The following is a 15,470-nucleotide window of genomic DNA, read 5'->3' as shown; positions in this document are numbered from 1 at the left end:
TCGAGGTACTGTTGGTAGATGTACTCACTGTGCGGAAGTTTTACTAGGCCAACTAACCTTGAGGTAATGTTGGTAAGTGTACTCACTTTTAGCTTGTTAGGCGTTATCAAGGTAGTTTTGGTATATGTACTCACAATTAGGTAATTTTTGTAAGCGTTCTCACCTTAAGGTAATTTTGGTAGGTGTAGGCCACGATGGGTTTGTCTGTGTTGAAAGCCATCATGGCGGCTAGTGACAGGAACCTTAGTGCAGGGTTCAAGTGAATGTATTCCGCGTCCACCAGGAGGCGTACACCAAGTGAGGCGGAAAGCTGCAGATACAAGCAAATGGAATGAGACTAGTGGTGTACACTCTGACAGAACCTCAGAGACTAGTGGTGTATAGTCTGACAGAACCTCAGACACTAGTGGTGTATACTCTGACAGAACCTCAGAGAATAGTGGTTTATAGTCTGACAGAACCTCAGAGACTAGTGGTGTACACTCTGACAGAACCTCAGAGACTAGTGATGTACACTCTGACAGAACCTCAGAGACTAGTGGTGTACACTCTGACAGAACCTCGGAGATTAGTGGTGTATATTCTGACAGAACCTCAGAGACTAGTGGTGTACACTCTGACAGAACCTCAGAGACTAGTGGTGTACACTCTGACAGAACCTCAGAGACTAGTGGTGTACACTCTGACAGAACCTCAGAGACTAGTGGTGTACACTCTGACAGAACCTCAGAGACAAGTGGTGTACACTCTGACAGAAACTCAGAGACTAGTGGTGTACACCCTGACAGAACCTCAGAGACTAGTGGTGTACACTCTGACAGAACCTCAGAGACTAGTGGTGTACACTCTGACGGAACCTCAGAGACTAGTGGTGTACACTCTGACAGAACCTCAGAGACTAGTGGTGTACACTCTGACGGAACCACAGAGACTAGTGGTGTACACTCTGACGGAACCTCAGAGACTAGTGGTGTACACTCTGACGGAACCTCAGGGACTAGTGGTGTATACTCTGACAGAACCTCAGAGACTAGTGGTGTACACTCTGACGGAACCTCAGAGACTAGTGATGTACACTCTGACAGAACCTCAGAGACTAGTGGTGCACACTCTGACAGAACCTCAGAGACTAGTGGTGTACACAATAGCAGAACCTCAGAGACTAGTAATGTACACTCTGTCAGACCCTCTGAGACTAGTGGTGTACACGCTGTCAGAACCTCAGAGACTAGTGGTGTACACGCTGTCAGAACCTCAGAGACTAGTGGTGTACACGCTGTCAGAACCTCAGAGACTAGTGGTGTACACGCTGTCAGAACCTCAGAGATTAGTGGTGTACACGCTGTCAGAACCTCAGAGACTAGTGGTGTACACGCTGTCAAAACCACAGAGACTAGTGGTGTACACGCTGTCAGAACAACAGAAACTAGTGGTCTACACTCTGTCAGAACCACAGAGACTAGTGGTGTATACTCTGACAGAACCTCAAACACTAGTGGTGTATACTCTGACAGAACCTCAGAGACTAGTGGTGTATACTCTGACAGAACCTCAAACACTAGTGGTGTATACTCTGACAGAACCTCAGAGACTAGTGGTGTATACTCTGACAGAACCACAGAGACTAGTGGTCTACACGCTGTCAGAACCACAGAGACTAGTGATCTACACGCTGTCAGAACCTCAAAGATTAGTGGTGTATACTCTGACAGAACCTCAAAGACTAGTGGTGTATACTCTGACAGAACCTCAGAGACTAGTGGTCTACACGCTGTCAGAACCACAGAGACTAGTGGTCTACACGCTGTCAGAACCTCAAAGACTAGTGGTGTATACTCTGACAGAACCTCAAACACTAGTGGTGTATACTCTGACAGAACCTCAGAGACTAGTGGTGTACACTCTGACGGAACCACAGAGACTAGTGGTGTACACTCTGACGGAACCTCAGAGACTAGTGGTGTATACTCTGACGGAACCTCAGGGACTAGTGGTGTATACTCTGACAGAACCTCAGGGACTAGTGGTGTACACTCTGACGGAACCTCAGAGACTAGTGGTGTACACTCTGACGGAACCTCAGAGACTAGTGGTGTACACTCTGACGGAACCTCAGGGACTAGTGGTGTACACTCTGACAGAACCTCAGAGACTAGTGGTGTACACTCTGACGGAACCTCAGAGACTAGTGATGTACACTCTGACAGAACCTCAGAGACTAGTGGTGCACACTCTGACAGAACCTCAGAGACTAGTGGTGTACACAATAGCAGAACCTCAGAGACTAGTAATGTACACTCTGTCAGAACCTCTGAGACTAGTGGTGTACACGCTGTCAGAACCTCAGAGACTAGTGGTGTACACGCTGTCAGAACCTCAGAGACTAGTGGTGTACACGCTGTCAGAACCTCAGAGACTAGTGGTGTACACGCTGTCAGAACCTCAGAGACTAGTGGTGTACACGCTGTCAGAACCTCAGAGACTAGTGGTGTACACGCTGTCAAAACCACAGAGACTAGTGGTGTACACGCTGTCAGAACAACAGAAACTAGTGGTCTACACTCTGTCAGAACCACAGAGACTAGTGGTGTATACTCTGACAGAACCTCAAACACTAGTGGTGTATACTCTGACAGAACCTCAGAGACTAGTGGTGTATACTCTGACAGAACCTCAAACACTAGTGGTGTATACTCTGACAGAACCTCAGAGACTAGTGGTGTATACTCTGACAGAACCACAGAGACTAGTGGTCTACACGCTGTCAGAACCACAGAGACTAGTGATCTACACGCTGTCAGAACCTCAAAGATTAGTGGTGTATACTCTGACAGAACCTCAAAGACTAGTGGTGTATACTCTGACAGAACCTCAGAGACTAGTGGTCTACACGCTGTCAGAACCACAGAGACTAGTGGTCTACACGCTGTCAGAACCTCAAAGACTAGTGGTGTATACTCTGACAGAACCTCAAACACTAGTGGTGTATACTCTGACAGAACCTCAGAGACTAGTGGTGTATACTCTGACAGAACCACAGAGAGGTTATGTTGGAATTCTATAATTTTAATTCAAAGTACAGAAAAAACAGAACTTAAGTACATCCACAATATGTATATGGATTTATATTAATATTTCCTAACCGTACTCGAACTTCACCATTTCATGCCCAAAACGAGTCTTTTCCATCGTTTATTTTATATTTGCGCTCTCACAAACGGAGTTCGTTTATGGGACAAGAACCACTAACAGCTATTGGATTGAAAAGGGCTGGTGCATTTACACCAGCCAATATGTATTGTATGATTATTATATAATTGAGATTATGAGTGAAATAAAAAGAACAAGTCCCATAAAGTTGGGCGTACAAAAAAGTCCTTTCTAAATGTACAATATTAACACAATAATACAAAGTTGAACAGGCAGAAAGGAGGTGGGGTGGGTTGGAGGAAAAATATTCGACAGCGAAGCTGCTTGTTGATCATCTGCGTGGGCTTGGAAATTGCAATGACGTACTGCGCAACTTCCGCCACGCTTCAAGTGTAAACAGGTTATGTTACACTAATTGAAATAAGAACAACCAGACACCACGCTGACCAACTCCTGACTGCCTGCCGTTGAGTATTTAAATGTATAAGTGCTTAATATAAATCAATTTATAACTCCTTTGTCTTATAAATTATATTTTCATCTTCCGAGAACAATTGCTTTCCCTCTCTTTTGACTAACTATTCTTCATTATTTTCACAATCTTCAATCGATAATTAAACAAAACACTAGAACTCCGCGAGGCGGATGTGTCGCCTGACGAATTATTTTACTGTCGACATTATAGCTGTTATAGATTGGCATATTATTCATTTATAGACAATGATGTTGCCATTAAAGTTTCGAGTGTAGGTGGCATTTGAAATGAAGGTAACAACGTTAAGCCGGACAAAAATTAACCACGAAAATTTACAAAGGACAATAACTCTAAAAATATGAGAGCAAGAGTTACGGTTCTTGTGCATTGCACTTGCCCTCAATGTGATCTATCTACATATTAAGTTTCAGGTTGATACCTCTTTTAGTTAACGATATATGCCCCTGACAAAATTTAAGCTTGTTAATTAACAAAGGACAATAACTCCAAACATATAGATGCAAGAGTTACGGTTCTTGTGCACTGCACTTGCCCTCAATGAGATCTATCTAACTATGAAGTTTCAACTTGATACCTCTTACATTCTTCAAGATATGCCCCGGACAAAACTTTAAGCATGACAATTAACAAATGGCAATAACTCTAAACATATAGAAGCAAGAGTTACGGTTATAAAGCACTGCACTTGTCCTCAATGAGATCTATCTAAATATGAAATTTCAAGTTGATACCACTTTTAGTTTACGAGATATGCCCCGGACAAGTGAAAACGGGACGCGGACCCCAACAAAGGGCTTACAACAAAGGGCAATCACTCTAAAACTAAGAAAGCAAGAGTAACTGTTATTGTGCACTGCACTTGCCCTCCATCAAATTTATCTACATATGAAGTTTCAAGTTGATAACTCTCATATTCTATAAGATATGCCCCGGACAAAACTTTAAACATTAAAATTTACAAAGGACAATAACTCTAAAAATATGGAGGCAGGAGTAACATATTTTTTGCTCTGCAATTGCCCTCAATGAGATCTATCTACATATGAAACTTCAAGTTGATACCACTAATAGTTTACGAGATATGCCCAGAACAAGTGAAAACGGGACGCGACCGCCGCCATCGCCGCCGCCGCCGACAAAAGTAACCACTATATGTCGCATAGTCAGGCGACACAATAAAGTAACTCATTATATTTGTAAATATAAGAGTGACAATGATTTAATCATGCCATCAGATCAAATACTATTATGATTTGTTATGTACGTAGTGATTGATGTTCTTCAATACCAATACATATTATAAAATACATGGCAATTGGCAATTTAGCAAAGTTACAACCCTAATTTAGCAATTGCAAATATGAATATTTAAGCACAACTTTAATTGTATTAATAAAGGATAACAATTGTTTACTTAAGGGAAATTATTCTAAATTCATTTATTAAACCGTAAAATCAAGGTAATTTTAGAAGTCAGAACCGTGAAAGAGCCAACTGAAATTGGTACAATGGATAATGTACCGCTTGAAAAATAATCAAACATGCAACTGAACAGTTCACCGTACCTGGCATACCTCCCGGAACCTGTGTACACCGGCCTCTAGGTGCCGCAAGTGCGCCCCGTTCCGCCAGGATAGCTGGAGGTGCACATGTCCTCCTTGAAGGGCACTTGCCACCGCCTCCAGCTCCCTGCGAGCCGCATGCGGGTCCGCCAACCAGCCGCTCAATTCGCCCTGAAGATGATACACGCATAAAAGGCAGGGTGTAGCATGCGTTCAAATACCCAATTGTTCAGCTAGTACACAATAAGTGTTTTTATGGACGGATTATCGTTACAGGGGTTGCACAGCGGTACTTTCTTATAGCTGTCTTGTACCTATGCAATCGGACAAGTTAATTCGCTTTGGATAGCGGAGATGGTTTAATTTAACGACATTCGTAAGTCAGTTTAACAAGTTACTATGCCGTTTAAATGAGATACGTTAATTAGTCGTTTAAGCAAGATATTAAAGGGACTTACGCCAGATGGTCACACAAACTCGGCCAATACAGTATTTCCCCAAACAAGACTTGTCAATACGAACTAGTATGAGGCCGATAATACATCAATTTACATGTTTAAACGAATATTTTGTCGCTGTCTAAGTACAGATACATACATTTTTTGTATAATGACGCTATTTTAAATTTACTGGGATAACGTGGTAGACAACCCCAGTATCGTAAGCGATGTGATGCACCAATCCGATATACACAAACGATATCTATTTTTTTTAAAGTTTTTTGACAATTTATTGTTGTTGCAATGCATCATCTGCGTCTAGTCCCTTTAAGTCGTATGAACGAGAAGGTTGTTTAGTCGTTTTAACGAGCTACGCATTAACGTATGTCACCTCTATGCCCCCGTGTGTTACCTCTTTAAACTTCCCTTTCAAGTATACGAACTGAGCAGCCGGGTAAAACTGTTCAGTGTGTTAACTAGCCTGTATGCATCCGGATATTGCGAGTTGATTTCAATGGTTACATGGGAGTTCTAGTTTAGCACATGTTATTGGTTTAACTCTGGACAACAGTCAGTAACATTACATAAATGATATTTACCTTGTGCATGCATATGTTTCTAGTGATAAACTACTGTTATGTTATGTTAAGTTCCGGTGATCGATGACAGTCGAAAATTGATTGGTGGGGCAAAAAAATACAATCGAAAATAGTCAATCATCGATTCAACCGGCAAGTTGGGTTGTTTCTTTCCTCGCGTTATTTGCGTTCAGCATGCGCGCAGGTAGTCTTAAGACCACAGAACTACTTCTTTTCATGTCGTTTTAACCCATTTTTTTGTCTAAATGCCCTCTATGTTTAGCAGAATGACGACGAAATCCTAAAAAATAGATTAGTTGTTTTGCGGTCCGAGTATGAGTTTTTAGCCCAAGATGTTCTAGAAATTATTACCGACCGCAAGTGTCCCATCGCCTGCAGGGTTTGTTATTATAACCTGGTGTGACCCTAAAACACGCTTATTTATAATAGTGTATTTTTGATATTACTTTTATGATATAAGAAACAAAAATATGATTGTCTGAAAGTCAAAATAGTTGTATTTCAGGTTTCGCGTTGCTAATGCTTCAAATACTATGATTTGCCTTTGCGGAACGGAACGAAACGGAACGGAACAAACATTGAGGCACCACACGGGGCACAGCATTTTTTTACTAATATGTAAATATATTAAATAATAATAATGATATATTGAAACTGCCTAGCGAACAGTCGATCAAGGGCTTTTTCGAACTGAACCATCTGAAAACCCACTTCTAAATGGATATTTAAATCTTCGGGACTGCAAACAGTTGTTCCGTTTCGTTCCGCAAAGTATAAATATCCCATAGAATAATGATATTCTATGGAACGGAACGGAACAAGATTTATTTTTTCTTGTCAATGGAATTTTTCATCCTGGTATATTACAGGTACACGAATTTATTACATGCAACCTAGCTGTTTTAAAAAAACTATGTTCTTGACTTAATCAATATAGGAAATCCTATCGCCATAAAATTTATATATTTAAATGTTTTGCACTTGTTGCAGTAATTTAATATTTATTATTCATATAAACTGACGAATGAAAAAAAAATGAGTAGACAATCTAAATATTTTTTGGCGATATCAGGACCTCTTTAATATGTATCGAATGGCCGTCATATCCAGTACACTCATTTTGTATTATATAAAATTCTAAAAAATATTAATAATCATCGTAAACAAATTAAATTTGAAAACATGCTTGCCATATATAAATTGATGTTACATGCACTAATAAAGTTGAAATATCACTATTACAGTCGGCATTGTGTACAAACCATGTCTTCAACTTTATAAATTGTGATTCCGTTTCGTTCCGCAAAGTATAAATATCCCCTAAGATAATGATATTTAGCGGAACGGAACGGAACAAGATTTGTAGCTGCCAACTTCCCTACATGAATCAGAGGTGGAGGACAAATGATGTCAGACTAAATGTCTTATCAAATCGGCACGGAGAACATTGCCCGCCCAAGGATCGAACTTAGACACCGACGCTCCTACTTATTGATCTAAGCGGGCGGGTTGGAAACTTCTATAATTATCGTAAACAAATTCAATTTAAAAACATATAATTTGAATGTGCATGCACTAATAAAGCTGAAATACATGTATCACTATTACAGTCAGCATTGTGTACAAACCATGTCTTCAACTCTATAAATTGTGATTCCGTTTCGTTCCGCAAAGTATAAATATCCCCTAGGATAATGATATTTAGCGGAACGGAACGGAACAAGATTTGTTATTCAATATCCATTTCCTCCTTTATAATGCTTGTATAAACTTCACATATAAATAATCATTCATGATGCATAAACAAAATCGCAGGCTACATATCCTGCTAATGAAGACTCGTCACTTTTAGAAATCACAACATATAAATCAAATACAGAAATGTGGAACTTATATAACACCGTTTTCAACAGTATTTCAGTCATGTAACGATGGACAGTTAACCTAAACGGTGTTCCTGGATTCTGTACCCGTACTTACCTGTTCTCCGCAAGTAACTGCCAACTTCCCGGATCGAACTTGCGACTCTGCGACCCGAAGACCGACGCTCTTACCTACAGACCTAAGTGTGCGTGTTGGAAACTATATCATTATCGTAAACAAATTAAATTTAAAAACATGTTTGCCATATAATTTGAATGTGCATGCACTAACAAAACTGAAATATCACTATTACAGTCAGCATTATGTACAATCTTTGTCTTCAACTCTATAAATTGTGATTCCGTTTCGTTCCGCAAAGTATAAATATCCCCTAGGATAATGATATTTAGCGGAATGGAACGGAACAAGATTTCCCCTAGGATAATGATATTTAGCTTACGGAACCGAACAAGATTTGTGACTGCCAACTTCCCCACAAGAATCAGAGGTGGAGTACAAATGATGTCAGACTAAATGACTTGTCATCTTCATGGAAAACATTGCCCACCCAAGGATCTAACTCGCGACACTGATGCTCCTACCTACTGATCTAAGCGGGCGGGTTAGAAAGTTATATAATTATCGTAAACAAATTAAATTTGAAAACACATTTGCAATATATAATTTGAATATGCATGCACTAATAAAAGTTGAAATATCACTTTTACAGTCAGCATTGTGTACAAACCATGTCTTCAACTCTATAAATTGTGATTCCGTTTCGTTCCGCAAAGTATAAATATCCCCTAGGATAATGATATTTAGCGGAACGGAACGGAACAAGATTTGTTATTTATGACTCATTTCCTCCTTTATAATGCTTGTATAAACTTCACTTATATATAATCAGTTATCCTGCTATCCTGCGCTGCTAATGAAGACTCTTCACTTTGTTTTTAGAAATGACAACATATTAATCATATATAGAAAAGTGGAAACTATCTAATCTTACACAAATTAAATTTGAGAACATGTTTGCCATATATTTTTTTTTGAAATTACATGCACTAATAAAGCTGAAATATCACTATTACAGTCAGCACTGTGTACAAACCTTGTCTTCAACTCTATAAATTGTGATTCCGTTTCGTTCCGCAAAGTATATATATCCCCTAGGATAATGATATTTAGCGGAACGGAACGGAACAAGATTTGTAACTGCCAACTTTCCCACATGAATCAGAGGCGGAGGACAAATATTGTCAGACTAAATGTCTTATCAAATCGGCACGGAGAACATTGCCCGCCCAAGGATCGAACTACCGACACCGACGCTCCTAAGATTAGATAGCAGGATAACTGATTATATATAAGTGAAGTTTATACAAGCATTATAAAGGAGGAAATGAGTCATAAATAACAAATCTTGTTCCGTTCCGTTCCGCTAAATATCATTATCCTAGGGGATATTTATACTTTGCGGAACGAAACGGAATCACAATTTATAGAGTTGAAGACATGGTTTGTACACAATGCCGACTGTAAAAGTGATATTTCAACTTTTATTAGTGCATGCATATTCAGATTATATATTGCAAATGTGTTTTCAAATTTAATTTGTTTACGATAATTATATAACTTTCTAACCCGCCCGCTTAGATCAGTAGGTAGGAGCATCAGTGTCGCGAGTTAGATCCTTGGGTGGGCAATGTTTTCCATGAAGATGACAAGTCATTTAGTCTGACATCATTTGTACTCCACCTCTGATTCTTGTGGGGAAGTTGGCAGTCACAAATCTAGTTCGGTTCCGTAAGCTAAATATCATTATCCTAGGGGAAATCTTGTTCCGTTCCATTCCGCTAAATATCATTATCCTAGGGGATATTTATACTTTGCGGAACGAAACGGAATTACAATTTATAGAGTTGAAGACAAGGATTGTACATAATGCTGACTGTAATAGTGATATTTCAGTTTTATTAGTGCATGCACATTCAAATTATATGGCAAACATGTTTTTAAATTTAATTTGTTTACGATAATGATATAGTTTCCAACACGCACACTTAGGTCTGTAGGTAAGAGCGTCGGTCTTCGGGTCGCAGAGTCGCAAGTTCGATCCGGGAAGTTGGCAGTTACTTGCGGAGAACAGGTAAGTACGGGTACAGAATCCAGGAACACCGTTTAGGTTAACTGCCCATCGTTACATGACTGAAATACTGTTGAAAACGGTGTTATATGAGTTCCACATTTCTGTATTTGATTTATATGTTGTGATTTCTAAAAGTGACGAGTCTTCATTAGCAGGATATGTAGCCTGCGATTTTGTTTATGCATCATGAATGATTATTTATATGTGAAGTTTATACAAGCATTATAAAGGAGGAAATGGATATTGAATAACAAATCTTGTTCCGTTCCGTTCCGCTAAATATCATTATCCTAGGGGATATTTATACTTAGCGGAACGAAACGGAATCACAATTTATAGAGTTGAAGACATGGTTTGTACACAATGCTGACTGTAATAGTGATACATGTATTTCAGCTTTATTAGTGCATGCACATTCAAATTATATGTTTTTAAATTGAATTTGTTTACGATAATTATAGAAGTTTCCAACCCACCCGCTTAGATCAATAAGTAGGAGCGTCGGTGTCTAAGTTCGATCCTTGGGCGGGCAATGTTCTCCGTGCCGATTTGATAAGACATTTAGTCTGACATCATTTGTCCTCCTCCTCTGATTCATGTAGGGAAGTTGGCAGCTACAAATCTTGTTCCGTTCCGTTCCGCTAAATATCATTATCTTAGGGGATATTTATACTTTGCGGAACGAAACGGAATCACAATTTATAAAGTTGAAGACATGGTTTGTACACAATGCCGACTGTATTAGTGATATTTCAACTTTATTAGTGCATGTAATATCAATTTATATATGGCAAGCATGTTTTCAAATTTAATTTGTTTACGATGATTATTAATATTTTTTAGAATTTTATATAATACAAAATGAGTGTACTGGATATGACGGCCATTCGATACATATTAAAGAGGTCCTGATATCGCCAAAAAATATTTAGATTGTCTACTCATTTTTTTTTTCATTCGTCAGTTTATATGAATAATAAATATTAAATTACTGCAACAAGTGCAAAACATTTAAATATATAAATTTTATGGCGTTAGGATTTCCTATATTGACTAAGTCAAGAACATAGTTTTTTTAAAACAGCTAGGTTGCATGTAATAAATTCGTGTACCTGTAATATACCAGGATGAAAAATTCCATTGACAAGAAAAAATAAATCTTGTTCCGTTCCGTTCCATAGAATATCATTATTCTATGGGATATTTATACTTTGCGGAACGAAACGGAACAACTGTTTGCAGTCCCGAAGATTTAAATATCCATTTAGAAGTGGGTTTTCAGATGGTTCAGTTCGAAAAAGCCCTTGATCGACTGTTCGCTAGGCAGTTTCAATATATCATTATTATTATTTAATATATTTACATATTAGTAAAAAAATGCTGTGCCCCGTGTGGTGCCTCAATGTTTGTTCCGTTCCGTTTCGTTCCGTTCCGCAAAGTATAAATAGCCATTTGCCTGCTATATACAATAACAAAATAATATTCATTCTATGATTTTTCGACGTATACTTTTCTAATAAGATGTTTTCATTTTTTTTTGCGTAATAGCTTCGTTCCGGTTTATTCTTGGCATAGTTTTGGACATAAGGCGTCCAATTTATTCTAACACACATGCCCTGATACGACAGCGAGTTATGCATACGTTTGATGAAGCAAAGTAGTTCGGATTTAACCTGTAAAAAATCTAAAGAGTGCAAAGCATTTATAACAGCACTAGTATTATTTCTACACAGATACATACATAACACAGAATTAATAAATAACATTTATTTATCAATGAAACTTGAAAAAGCACAATCATGTTCCCATTCTTAGAACAGACAATTTCCGATAATCTATGTTTGTCCTCACCGCGGGAAAACGACCATCTGATAAGCTCTACATTTTGATAGGAATTATTTCTAAAGTTGCTCGTAAAAATAAAATCATTTCCTTAAACAATTAAAACGTGTATGTTAATAAAACTTGCTTTACATATGATATCTAACCAAAGAACCAAAAAAACTTTAGAAGCGATTGAAAGGGGCATGCATTGCAACTTTAAATACATGGGGATACGTCGACTGAAGTGATATGCTGTGCATTTTGAACGGAATTATTGCTGAAGTTGTTTGTAAAAAATATAATTCCTTAAACAAAACGAGTATGTTCATAAAAGGAAATGATATATATGTATTGTATTATCCTATCGTATGATATCTAATCAAAGCAACGAAAAATCTTTAGAAACGATTGAAAGGTGCATGCATTGTAACATTAGATACATGGGGATGAGGGATTAGGACGATCGAAGTGACATTTACATAAATGTTTATGGTCAATAATTTCTTATCAAATTTCACTTTTTGCAGATTATTTGAAAGTTCGAAATAGACATACATGTATATTGTATATTAACAGTGTTACTATCAATTTTTGTCCCATTTTACATGGGCACCAGGACACATTTCTCAACTTTGAAACTATCCTCCGTACATAATAAGGCTATCCCCGGTACAGTACTGTAAACATTTCTAAGGGCATATCTTTAACAGTTTAAAAGTTACATTCCCAGTTCTTACAATAAAAATAGTTTAGCTTATGCTTGTGAAATCCTTCAATTCAGATTTTTTATTTATTCGATATATTTCCTAAAAATAACAATACTTGTCGAAATTCTGTAAGTTTTGAGGTGATAATCTCAGATTTTAAGAAACGTTTTTCGAGGTCTGCTAAATCGTAATCACTTAAAAGTATGCCATAGGTCAAGTTTAGCATTAGTTCAAACACTTGTTTCATTTATGGATACGGTAGATATAGGTTAACGCAGCAAGATCTTACCTCTGGTAAAGAAAAACAACTGCATAATTGTCTGTTTACTTATCACTTTTTGAGCTATATCCGGTGTCCGTTCCCACACAGTGATTATTATTCAGTTTAGCTGATAAAATAACCAATTTAGAACGCAACCGTATTGTCTTAATACCTGAAATCATGCAGAAAATCGCAATAAAGGGCCCATACATGTTATGCTCGCTATAATCATACAAATGATCAGTTGTGTTATTGCAATACATGATATGAATACGAAAGGCATACGTATGTAATAAGTTTGTATTTTCATGTCTCAAATCTAATTAATGGCAAAAAAATGGGACTGTGTGAAAATACACATTCAAAACATAATGTTAAACACACAAAAAGAACATTACAAATGATTTTAACTACATTCATTTGTAATTTTTAAAATGAAACCGCAAAAAATGTACCCTCTCGTCGGTGAGAAGTCCCTTATTTCTTACTTTGGTTCGGCGGGAGCGGCGCAGGACAAAAGGCTACGACCCTAAGTTACGCCCCTCTCATACATGCCATATTTTCTGGAGACCATTCAGGGGGATTTGTTCAAAAGGCTGAAAATTCAGGGGGATTTTGGTTGTATTCAGGGGGATTTTTTTAGCAGGTCTAAGTTGGCGAAATTTTAAAGTATTTTTAGAGGCAAGTACCTTCCTACAGTCTTTTAAAAAATGTGCTTAATTCTATCAGCTTGATGACTTTCAGACAATAAGAGAATAGAATAAATATTATTAATTTCTTCCTTCCAAAATAGTAATATATCTTTGCCTTTGATAATTACTACAAATTAATTGATCACTTGTTGTAAAAGTTTCCTTTTGGCATTTCACCCTTGTGGAGTTGTTTCTTTACATTCAGTTTCACTCACATACTGTGGTTTCACTTACTTTGTCATTATTGCCTGATGTAAAATTTCTAAAAAAAAAAATTTTTTTTTTTTTTAAATTCCGGGGGATTTTTTTCTCCCGGCGGGAGACCGGGGGATGGATCGAAATTCCGGGGGATTTTTCCCCCCGCCGGGGGATATGGCATGTATGCCCTCTAACATCAAATCTTGGACCCCCGACCCTGAATAATACCTTTTTAGAATGTCGTGTAAACCGTCGATGTTACCACCATTGCAATCATCTCGCAATAACCGGATGCATTTATACAGTCTCGTTTATGCACAGTGATTATGGTCCGTCAGAAATTTTAAGAGATTTATTTACTTTTGTTCTAAATATAATCATTGAAGTAGTGCCAAGCTTATAGAAAAGAAAGTAATCAAAATAATATGATTTTATCTTCTACAATTATATCATTTTTATAAAGTATTGTAAGGTTAATTATTCGAACACATGTGGCGCCGGGCACGATGGCGGTGAGTTTCAGTTGGGCGACCGGAAGTTTTGAACACGCGTGGCCGGCGAGGCGGACACTTCCCATGATCGTCTTCAGGGCTCCGTCGTACCGAATGTCGTCACTTCCATGAACAAAATTTAGAATACAATTTATATTATCAGCCAATGGCATTGCAGATCAGGAATCATTAATTACTAAGCTTGATCATTAAGAATTTCAAATTTCGCGTGTGTTAAAAGATCCGCCTCCTACCACTCATTTCGCTACGCTCACTCCGCCCATTCTTAATCATTACGATTTTACTCCATGTCATCTATTTCAGAAATTATAATATACTGTAAATCGTTGTGTTAATGCCAGAAGGTGTCATGCGACATTAAACTATAAATGAGCATGTACATCAGTGCTAGATTCCATCATAGTGTAAGGGCTAGCCTCAAAATCATAAAATAAATATAAATAAGACTAAAATGGTTTAACCATAATGATACACCTTTGATGAAATTCTAACCACTGTCCTACCATTTTTGGAATCCGATATTAATTTTGTTAAAAAACAATAATACGTAGGTGGAAAGGCATGATAAAGCATACTGCTACTTAGAATGTCAGTTAAGGTCTGAGACCCCTCCTGGATCACGACTCACATATGTGCATCGGTGTCCTCCTCTATGGGGACGCACATGATGGCCCGGACCCCAGCACTCTCCAGGGCGGCCTTGCACGCCTCTATTTCAGCGGCTGTCTCCCCGCCAACGAACTGACCGTAAAACGTACGCCGCATGGTCCACATGAACAGCCGCCGGCCTGCCAGCCGCTCACCAATGGTCATCAGCTGCAAACGGCAAAACACTCGAAATACAGTAGCACCAATTACAGTTTTCTTTACTAATTAGACTTATTAGATTATTTTATTCCTTGTGAATTTTCACAGTCTGCATATTTGGAACGGATCTGGTATTCCAGGTCGGATATATCGGAACTTTGATTCCTGCTATTGCGTTTTCATAATGTCTAAAGAAATGGAAATTA

At 38.1% G+C, this 15,470-nt stretch overlaps 1 protein-coding gene across 2 annotated transcripts in view; it reads right to left on the bottom strand.

Moving 5' to 3' along the window:
- Nucleotides 1–15,470, bottom strand: part of LOC128216660 (hydroxyproline dehydrogenase-like) — a 30,252-nt gene that overhangs the window by 14,422 nt on the left and 360 nt on the right. Inside the window, exons 2-5 of one of the 2 annotated variants that reach the window (XM_052923280.1) lie at nucleotides 15,086–15,273; nucleotides 14,433–14,559; nucleotides 5,212–5,379; nucleotides 164–310 (exon numbers count right to left, since the gene is read on the bottom strand). In XM_052923280.1, coding sequence (XP_052779240.1) covers nucleotides 164–310; nucleotides 5,212–5,379; nucleotides 14,433–14,559; nucleotides 15,086–15,273 — 630 coding nt within the window. The remainder of the gene's footprint in view (nucleotides 1–163; nucleotides 311–5,211; nucleotides 5,380–14,432; nucleotides 14,560–15,085; nucleotides 15,274–15,470) is intronic. The other variant, XM_052923281.1, reaches the window with a different exon arrangement.

Source organism: Mya arenaria, chromosome 14, assembly GCF_026914265.1.
Source record: "Mya arenaria isolate MELC-2E11 chromosome 14, ASM2691426v1".
Classification (NCBI taxonomy): domain Eukaryota; kingdom Metazoa; phylum Mollusca; class Bivalvia; order Myida; family Myidae; genus Mya; species Mya arenaria.
This window is presented reverse-complemented; position numbering and strand designations above follow the sequence as displayed.